The sequence below is a fragment of the Manihot esculenta genome, chromosome 17 (genome assembly GCF_001659605.2).
Source record: "Manihot esculenta cultivar AM560-2 chromosome 17, M.esculenta_v8, whole genome shotgun sequence".
In the NCBI taxonomy this organism is placed as follows: Eukaryota; Viridiplantae; Streptophyta; class Magnoliopsida; order Malpighiales; family Euphorbiaceae; genus Manihot; species Manihot esculenta.
In genome coordinates this window covers 22,876,129-22,886,341 of record NC_035177.2, presented here as the reverse complement: position 1 = coordinate 22,886,341, position 10,213 = coordinate 22,876,129, and the positions used below count along the sequence as shown (strand labels likewise).

Here is a 10,213-nt window from a genome sequence, read left to right as displayed (position 1 = left end):
AATGTTTTTGCATCTCCTTCAACCCACACATTGCTCCATCCATTTTCCATCACTAACTCCAAGCCTCTTCGAAGCGCAGCCAATTCTGCTATGGTGCTTGTGCTTCTGCCTATGGATTCTGCGTAACCTAGTAAGAATTCTGCCTTGTGATTCCTCAAGACTCCTCCAATGCTGGCTTTGCCTTCTCTGCCTTTGCATGAACCGTCGAAATTCAATTTAGTCCAGCCTATTTGAGGCTTCTCCCATGCCACAGGTATAGGGTCCCTATGCCAACTTCTAATCAAAATACGAACTGGGTTCTGTATTATTCTTTGGAACCTAAACATGTTAGTGATCAACGGTAACATTTTCTATAGGTTAGCTATACAGAATGTACAATAATATATACAGAACAGGAAATTCGCTGTTACATAAGGCCTGTTGAATAAAAATATAAGAAGTCCAGATACAAATTAAAATCCATGGAATCACGAAAGTATAGAGAATTTTAATGGGGAAGATGCCAAACTATTTTCATAACCATATATGAAACTATTGCTTCACGTACTGAATTAATGAAGTATTAGAGTGGAAGAAATTGATATTTACAAGAAGAATATGAAGAATTTAATGGGGACAAGGCAACATTTTGAATATATAATTAAAAAATTCTGAAGCAGAAAAAGAAAATTGAAAGAAAGGGTTGAGTGTAGGAAAGCTATTTGTATTATAAGAGAAGGGTTGCATGAGAAGCAAAGAGTGATTCCATGATGACCATTGGAGCCGTAACTGTAATTGGTCGAGTTTCATCCGCACGTTTTTGTCCAACTGTTTCAGCTTGCAGTTACCATCCGCCCGTTGTGGTCAAGTTTCATACAAGGCCAACAGAATAAGTGATGACATGGACAAGCCCATTTCGGCGAATCGTAATTACTTAAAATAGAATATTACTTCATTTCATGTATTGTTTAAGACAATAAAGCTATAAATGAAACAAAATAATATTTTAGTTTTTAAAAAAATTAGTTATATATAATTGAGAAGATGAAAACACTTAATTCTTTTTTTTTTTTTCCCAAGCACCGAGTCCTCTCAGACATAGAACGTCAAATGAATCATAGACATAGCAAACTAGTGAGAGCTAAAATGATCCCTTTTGGATTTGGGTTGCCCATTCTCATATCCTAGAATTGTTTGCTGGCCCAGACCTGACTTTACTTGTTTTTCCTTTCATTGGGTTGGATCCTTCTGTTCTAGGCTGTACACTGTAATCTTTATTTTTTTGTTGCCTCTTTGACTTTTTTTGCAATGAAATTGGATTACGGTATTCGATTTAAATTAAAAAAATTAATCGAATCGAATTAATTTTAAAATTTAATTTGATTTTTTATTCAATTCGATTTAGTTCAGTTCAATTTTTAATTTTAAAAATTTTAATTATTTCGGTTCGATTCGATTTTAATAAAAAAAATTAAACCGAATCGATTAGTGATAATAATATGTTATTTTCAATAATATAGATAAATTAAATTATATTAAAATTAAAATATTTTAATTAAATTTTAAAATATTAAAAATAAAGTGTAAAAAATAAAAAATTTATTAAAAATCGAAACCGACTAAATCAAACCAAATCGAATCGAATCAGACCTGTTCGATTTGATTCAGTTTTTTACTAAAATTGATTCGATTCGATTTTTATCAATACTAAAATTTCGATTTTTGATTTGGTTCAAATGCTCACCCCTAATCCTTATCTTTGATAAAAAAAAAATACAATAATGAAGACTAGGGGATGAGGGATTTGTTTTCAAAGTATATTCGGCCTCAGAGCATTTTGCATTGTAAATTGAATCAGAAATTTTTTTTTTAAATGAGAATGGAATACGATCAATTAAATACATTTATCATCATATTAAATTTATAAGTCTTAAATTAAAATTTATTAAAATTAAATTTTGAATAAAATTATTCAAATAATCTTCATTGATAAATTGGACCGTAATTACTGACTTGGTGTCCGACTCTCTTTATTTAACCATGATCATAACTGGCTCGATTCCAAAAGATATAATTTTTTTTTCCCTTAGACCATGTTTGATTTCCTTTTTGTGAAAAAAAAATTATTGATAATAAATAAACAATTTTAAATTTAAATTTTATAAAATAATGTATTATGATATATAAAATATTAATATTATTATTGTCTAAAAAATTTTTAAATTGAAAATCAAAACAGAACCAGAATGATTTCAATCATAATCACTTAAATCTTAATTATTTTTTGAATAAAAAATTAAAATTGATTCAAACCACAAATCTGGAAACCGTGGGTTCTGCCCGTAGCCTAGTCACCTTTAGTTAGAGTGAGTAGCATTTTATTCAAATTGAAAAAATTGACCAAACTGAATTAATTTAAAATTTTAGTTTAATTTTTTTATTAATTTCGGCTCAGTTCATTTTTTAATTTAAAAATTTTCAGTTATTTCAATTTGATTTTAATAAAAAAAATCAAAAAAATCGAATCGATTTGTGATAATAGTATATTATTTTCAATGATATAGAGAAATTAGATCATAGTAGATTAAAATATTCTAATTAAATTTTAAAATATAAAAAATAAAATATAAATATAAAAATTTATTAAAAATTTAAATCGATCAAATCAAATCGAACCGCATCAAATTGATTTAATTTAATTTAATTTTTAATTAAAATTAATTCAATTTAATTTTTATAAATATTAAAATTTTAATTTTCAATTTATTCAATCAAATTTAATTTTAAACTGAATCACTTGATGGGTCACCTTACATTCCTTTTCCACTTTATTATTTTATTTTTCAAGTTCTATTTCTCACGGCCTTTCTTATCGGGGGACCCTACACTTATTAATCTCAAATATTTTAGTAACCGTCCAAAGGAGGCTTAACCATAGACGTCCCTTTAATTATTATTCATTATTGTCAACTTTGCCCAACGTCATTTGATTAATTAAAGAAGTCGGTATTTACAACCATTTGATTCTGTTAAAGATCAACGTAAGGCATATACTTAAAAATAATTAATTTTATGTTTTCTACACGTAGCTTTAAAAATTAATAATTAGTGAATTACACAAAAATAAATAAGGAAAACAAATTCTACACCTTATTTGTTATTATTCTCTTTACCCAGTAATGGGTAAAACTCAAACTAGTCCAACAAAATTAATTTTTCATGTGAAAAAAAAGGTTATACATTTTTTTTTTCTGTTTTGTCTAACAGATTCTTTCTTTGGTCAATCAAAAGTGTAATGATTTAACAGAATTATAAGTTACTTGAATTAAAGTTATTACTTCTGAATAAAGATCCGGCTGATTTCTTAAATGAAAATACCTAAAAATTTAATTTTATGAAAAAAATCAATAAATCAAAATTAATGGTTTGAGAGTTAATAGAGTTGAATGTGCCAGTTCTAAATAAATTAAAGTTTTTGGAGCAATAAAAATATGAAGTACTTTGGGGAGGAGTTAAATGTCAAATTATAATTAGTTCATAGTATATTTATTCTGATGGTTTTGATATCTCTTACTGTACGTCCCATTAAATTGTATAAATATTTTTTAATTAGATAATTTATTAATGATAACAGTCAGTTAAATACAGAACGATTAATTTATATTCATTTCTTCGTATAGGTCATATCAATCTGACAATATGTATATTAATGTATATTAATGATTTCGACAAAAATTAATAGAGTGCAGTGCTTAAAAATTTATATTTATTCTCTAATTGTATTAAATTATACACTTAAAAGTTTATATTTATTTTCTGATTATACTAAATTATACTCAGTTTGATCAACCTTTATTAAAATTATTTTTTTTTATTATTAAGATCTGGTTGAACTATAAACATTTATTAAAATTTTAAAAAATTTTATATTTTATATGTTATTACTATTATTATAAGATTTAATTATATTGATAAAACTAGTATAATTATTTAAAAAAACTTAAATATATATATGAAGTATGTAAATGTTCCTCGAAATTGCGTAACCTAAGCAGCAGGCGCTCTTGTTTGCGAGTGCGAAAATGGCGAGCCTGCAATTTCTTGATACAAGACACACCGAATTCTCTTGTGATTGGACAGTAAGCAATATAGTGGAAGCCCACCAAGTGAGGTTAGCATTATCCCTGGGACAAAATTGGTGACTGCCACTACGTTACCCCTCTCAATCAAACAGGTCACGTGGACCCACATCAGCCGGTCTTACCTAATGCTATTTCCCCCCTTCACAATTTGCAAACGCAACACCTAAGGAGATAAAATTTGTTGGAGCTAAAACTTGACACCTTATAATTCTAATTACTAAGCTATAATTTTATTAGTTTAATTTTTTTAATTAAAAAATAAAAAATATATATTTTTAAAAGTGAAATGAAATAGTAAAAATACATTATCCCGTAACTAATAATCTTAAATTCAAACTTTAAATATAAATATTTTAATTTTATAAATGAAATTCATACAATTAAAATCATTTTCAGAACCACAAAGTTTTAAATTTAAATAAACAAGAAAATATATGATGACATCAAGTTGATGGATGCATAGCAATTTTATAAGTACTCGTTAACAATTTAGACCTAATGCTCGACCTTTTTAATTATAAAGTCAAAACCTGCCAGGTCAGCACTTGCTTAGCTGATTCAGCACTGGAAAAAAAACAAATCTCTATTGCTCAAAGCATCCAGACATTCTCCCATGTTTCGTTTACCGTTGCACGTTCCAGTGGAATTCTCTTGAAAACTTTCAATAGCAAAACAACAACAAAAGAAGACCGCTTCTTTCAGCGGAGAATCCAATAATAACACTCGCCACTCCTAGCCCTCTTCCTCCGTCGGTCCATTTTATCCATTTTCACAGACAAATTAAGAATCAAATAGGGATATGGCATCGCTTCATGCATCAGAGCTTGACTCTGCCGCCACAGATTCCGTCGCGTCTTCTCCTCGCTCCGATCACTATGGCTCCCATGATCCGCGAGTTCGTTTTATGTGCAGTTTTGGTGGTAAGATTCTTCCTCGTCCCCATGACAATCAGCTTCGTTATGTTGGTGGGGAGACTCGCATCGTCGTCGTCCACCGCTCCACCAGCTACTCTGCTCTCCTCACTAAACTATCGAAACTCTCTGGTATATATGTTTCCTGTACATGAAATTATAAATTGGCATTACTATTCGGATTTTCTCTGTTAATTTTGAAGTTAGAGAAAACTTTGATATATTGGTGTCAGGTATCCCTAACTTGAGCGTCAAGTATCAACTACCCAATGAAGATCTCGACGCTTTGATATCTGTTACAACTGATGAGGATATAGACAATATGATGGAAGAATACGATCGGATTTTATTGAATCAGAACCCTCGCTCTGCACGGCTCCGGTTGTTTCTCTTCTCCAATGGGGAGGATTCAAGAGCTAGCAGCATCACCTCGCTTCTTGATGGCTCTACAAATCGAGAACACTGGTTCTTTGATGCTCTTAATTCTGGGCCCGGGCTGGAGCGTGGACGATCTGAGGCATCCTCCATTGTGTCTGAAGTGCCCGATTATCTATTCGGGTTGGATAATTCAGACGATCCACAGCCTCGTGAAAATAAAGTGAAGAGTCGACTTGTAATGCATGACAACGTTTCGGCTTCCGATCCAGGTTCTCCTGCTCCGGTTGTTTCTTCGCCGTATTGCTCGACTTCTTCAGCTGTCCCTGCTGTGCCTTCAATTCCTGATCTTCCACCTGTGAAGACCAAACCCGAAAACCCTGATCCAGTCATACAACTGAAGCAGAACACAGTGGATAGTTCTTCCAAGGCAATTGAACCAATGATGATCCAACCAACGGGGCACCCGAGTAATCCCGTTATGCATTACATCCCGGATTCTCCTTATCCGGGTCATCACGTACAACCAATACCAGTTTATTATATGCCGGCTACAATTCCACCGGGTAATATCCCAATTCAGCCCGTTCAAATTCAGCCGCCATTCCTTCAGCAATACCCAGTGTCAACGGGTCAAATCCCGGTGGGGTATCACCAGGCAGTTGCGAGTATGGGTCAAGTATATGGTGGGGCTGCTACGAGGCCCATGACTGCACTGGATCCATATGAGGGTGGAAGAGCAGCAGTGCCTGATGGGGTGAATCAACAGGTTTATTATGGGGCTGCTACGAGGCCCATGACTGCACTGGATCCATATGAGGGTGGAAGAGCAGCAGTGCCTGATGGGGTGAATCAACAGGTTTATTATGGGGTTAGAAATGCAAGTCCGGGTCTGGTTCCGGGGTATCCAGGTGTGGTGATGCAGGCTGGAGAAGATCTGCAAAAGCCTGCATCGGACACGAAGTTGGGTCAGGTCTCCCAGCCTACTTCATGATAAGTGCAATATATGTGGTATTTTGTCCGCTTATGTTTTGCTTTTAAGGTTTGTAGTGGTTGATTGTCTCCTTGAACGGAGTTGTAATGAACTTGCTTCTTTCAATGCTTGTATTCCGTTGCTTCTGTGTGATAAAACAATAGATTATTACGTGTTGGGAGTTCCAATGACTCATGTAAAGGTTACATACACTTAAAGGGTTTATTGCAAATTTCCTCGCTTGTTCTCTGAAGAGCATGAATTGAATTAGATTGGCTGGATTAAGAATTTAATCAATCAGAAGTCCAGTCTAGCTGCTGTTTTTTTTTTTTTTTTTTTTTTTTTTTTTCCATTGGGTATTTTTCAAGCAAACAAATAGGTTACAAGTTTCAGGTTCAATCTGTGGACATGGGTTCAGCAGCCCACCTGCACCACGTTTATAAGCAGTTTCCCAAGGTGGTTTCCCAGGTGGTTCAATTGGCCCATGTCCAGACCTTGCTCAGGACCAGATAGAAAAAGACAAGGCCTTTGGGCTGTCAAATGTTGTAACTGAGTTGCTACAATTCCCAAAGCCTGGAGTATTAGGGATGACAATGCAAAGCAAGCAGTGGAAATTATCTATATCTTTTTTTTTCTTTTTCCAAATGTAGATAAAATTATGTACATATTTTTATTAGATATTTTATCACTTATATTTTTATGTAAAATATTTTCATAATTATCACTTATCTATTTATATGAGAAACCTATTATTTCTGTAGTTTTAGTGGTAACCTGCATTTAAAAAAAATATATTACTATTCTTGAAATATGACATCATACTAATACGTAAAAGATAAGTACGGGTAAGTGTATATATGCATTTTGGCTATTTATTAGCTTTTACTGGTACTCGATTTTGAGACTAATTTCAATTTGAAAAATGAATTTAATATCATTATCAAAATTTTATGATATGATTAAAAAATATATTAATTAATCATTCATGCAGCAGATATAAAACACTGAATATTTGATGCCTATTCATTAAATTGTTACAATTAATGGCTTTCTCTCTTTTCAGATTTTGGTCCAACATTGTTTTTAGATTTCCATAAAACCTTAATCCCTGTCTCAGCTGTCTGTCTGGTAGACAGAGCAATAGTAAAAGGCAAAAGGGGTAAATAACAACTGCAAGATGATGATTTTGTCCGAAATGGGGGGAAAGAAAAGAAAAAGAGCCACCACCCACTTTGATTGTGGCATACATACAGGGAAGTTGATGATGGTGCTCTCTGCATGGGGTGAAAGGCGTGCATTCTTTGCTTACTCTCATCAAATTCCCACTTCAACAACAACATCTTCATTTTTACTAAACACCCAAAAACCAGCCATTACTTATTTTTTATTTTCTCTTCTCCTCTACCTAAATACTATGTATTATGGTCTGAAAGAAAAGCAAAAGGAAAAGGAAAATGGTCTCCCCCAATGAGTGCGAATGGGATTTAAGTCCATATACAAGGCCTTTAAGCTTTCTCTTGCATCGATGATCAGCACATCAGAGAATCCATTGTGGCTCCAACTAGAAGACACTCACTAACAAGGTCAAGAAAACAACAAAATAAAATCAAACCCACATTCTCTCTGCCAACTAAAAGTTATTTTGACTTTCTCTCTCTTCATTTCCATTCTATATCTGCCTTTTCTCATCATTACTTACTTTATTATTCTTGTTTTAAAATCTTTCATGCAATTTCATTTCTTAATTAGTCAACTAGCTAGTCAGCAAAACTTTAGCTTGAAAGTTGAATTAAATGATTTTGACATGATCATAAGAGTAAATAATAATTTTTCTGGGTTTTGAAAATATTAAAAAATTTTCAACTCATGATAATATCATTGTTTTGAAAAAAGAATAATTAATACATATGATGAGATTCTGTCCCTGAAGATGAAAGAAATGTCAAAGGTTGAAAATGGATTTGAGTGTAGTGCAATGATCAAAAGAGTTCTAAAAGCATTGCAGTACTGAAGGAGAATGCAACAAGAGGAAAGAGAGATGCAAATACTCCAAAAATTCATGATCATCTGCCAGATATATAACATTATTTTTTACCATTCAATTATGATGTAAGGTCACATCTAGATTTTTACCGCTAATTTTTTTTTATAATAAAATTAAAATATTTCAGATTTACTCATATGCATTTACTATCATATTAAACTGTTTTAACTCATAATCATCTATTGTTCAATTGATACCCCTATGAATTTTTATACAAGATACTCCTAAATTTGGAAACTGGGGCATGGGACAGTGGCTATGAATAAGGGCGTTTTTCATTTAAATCAAATTGAGTACTATTTGGGCATTTAGCTATGATTTCTTCTGTACCATATTTGGCATTTCTAGACCCTGACGATGAGAATATTTTGGAATTTTTTTCCGAACACTGCGACATCTTCTGATGAGGCACGAGATGGGAATTGAACGTCTTTTTTCTTTTTAAAGATTTTTATTCTTACTTTATTAAAAAAAAACTCCAAATTACAATAAATGTGCCTGGATTCTTGATTAGGAAAGCAAATTCTAATCAAATCTAAAGCTTTTCCCACTGATCATCGCCTTATTTTTTTTTTTTTCCGATTATTAAAAATGTAATAAAATTGGAAATTTTAGTTAGTGATAAGATATTTGAATTCACAGATTACCCAATTAGAAAACAAAAAGAATAAATGCATTGGACAATGTTCCATCACTGTTGATGGGGACTACTGGGCATGTTTCACACTTATCAAATGAAGGAGATTCTGATATTTAATATATAGTTCACAAGCTTATTAATCCAGAAAAAAATAATTATTCCTATTGTTTTGAAAAAAATAAAAATTATTGGCATATAAAAAAATCCAAATATTGTTTTTCGTGCAAAAAAATAAAATTAAGTAGGAGTTGAGACACAGATTGAATTGGGTTGAGATGCATGGGACCTCATGAGCACATAAAGACAGGAAACCAAGCTGTCTTGCTGCCATGAGAAGGAATGAGTCTTAACCATGTTTGTAAGAAATTCTATACATTGAATTTTCTAAAGTTCCCTTTGGAGTGGGTTATGTGGTTTATTGTGAAACTGCAGGATATTCTATTTGTCTTTATATGTGAATAAAACCCAAATCATATTATAAATAAATAAATAAATGAGATTTATCTCTTTGCTTCCTTTGCTATTTTTTCAATAATAATTTGACATTGTTGGTTCAACTGGGTTAAGAAAAATATTATATTTAAACAATGTTTATTAGTGAATTTAATTTGACATCAACATCAAAAACCCTAAACTCATAAAAAAAAAAAAAAAAAAACAAAGACTTCCAAACTGAATTTTCAACTAGTTATTTAAATTTAAGAGGGACATTTGAGTTGGGAAATTTCTATGAAACTGGGAGGTGGGGTTGATGAATTATTGATGAAGAAAACACAGAGAGAAGAGAATAGATAGTGTAATTGGGAAATAGAAGCCAAAAATCAGAGCATCTGATAGGAGATGAGATATAAAAAAAAAGAAAAAATTGTACGAAAAATTGGCATTTATCAGACACACGTGAGTGACATGCAGATGTAGAGGAAGAGAATGGAAAAGCTTATGACAAAATGGATGGCTTGGCCCCAATAGACTTAATGTTTCAAAACATCTCCAACTTGATAGGTCTCCATTGAATCGTTATCTCTCCCTATGCCCTCTTCCCATCTTCTCTATTTACTCATCTCACTTTTTCTTGTAAACGATTTTTTTTTTCTCTGTATTTTTTATGTTATTTTAGTATAAGATTTTCTGTATTAAATTTACTAAATT

The 10,213-nt window shown here is 31.9% G+C and overlaps 1 protein-coding gene across 3 annotated transcripts; it reads left to right on the top strand.

Annotated features, from left to right (window-relative positions):
- Positions 1-4,659: 4,659 nt before the first annotated feature.
- On the top strand, positions 4,660-6,633 carry LOC110604584. 3 transcript variants are annotated; one of them, XM_021742814.2, is made up of 3 exons: positions 4,660-5,164; positions 5,266-6,109; positions 6,200-6,633. In XM_021742814.2, exons 1-3 carry the CDS (start codon positions 4,921-4,923, stop codon positions 6,399-6,401), a joined length of 1,290 nt encoding a protein of 429 aa, XP_021598506.1. In that variant the 5' UTR covers positions 4,660-4,920; the 3' UTR covers positions 6,402-6,633. The 3 variants fall into 3 exon arrangements, with proteins under 3 accessions (XP_021598506.1, XP_021598504.1, XP_021598503.1); XM_021742812.2 differs by having other exon boundaries at positions 4,662-5,164; positions 5,266-6,176; positions 6,267-6,568; XM_021742811.2 differs by having other exon boundaries at positions 4,662-5,164; positions 5,266-6,568.
- Positions 6,634-10,213: the final 3,580 nt, after the last annotated feature.

Bases quoted from the DNA above. Each gene is read 5' to 3' on its own strand.
- LOC110604584 (XM_021742811.2), top strand. From the start codon at position 4,921: ATGGCATCGCTTCATGCATCAGAGCTTGACTCTGCCGCCACAGATTCC. The intron at 5,165-5,265 runs GTATATATGTTT...TATTGGTGTCAG, and splicing joins TAAACTATCGAAACTCTCTG to GTATCCCTAACTTGAGCGTC.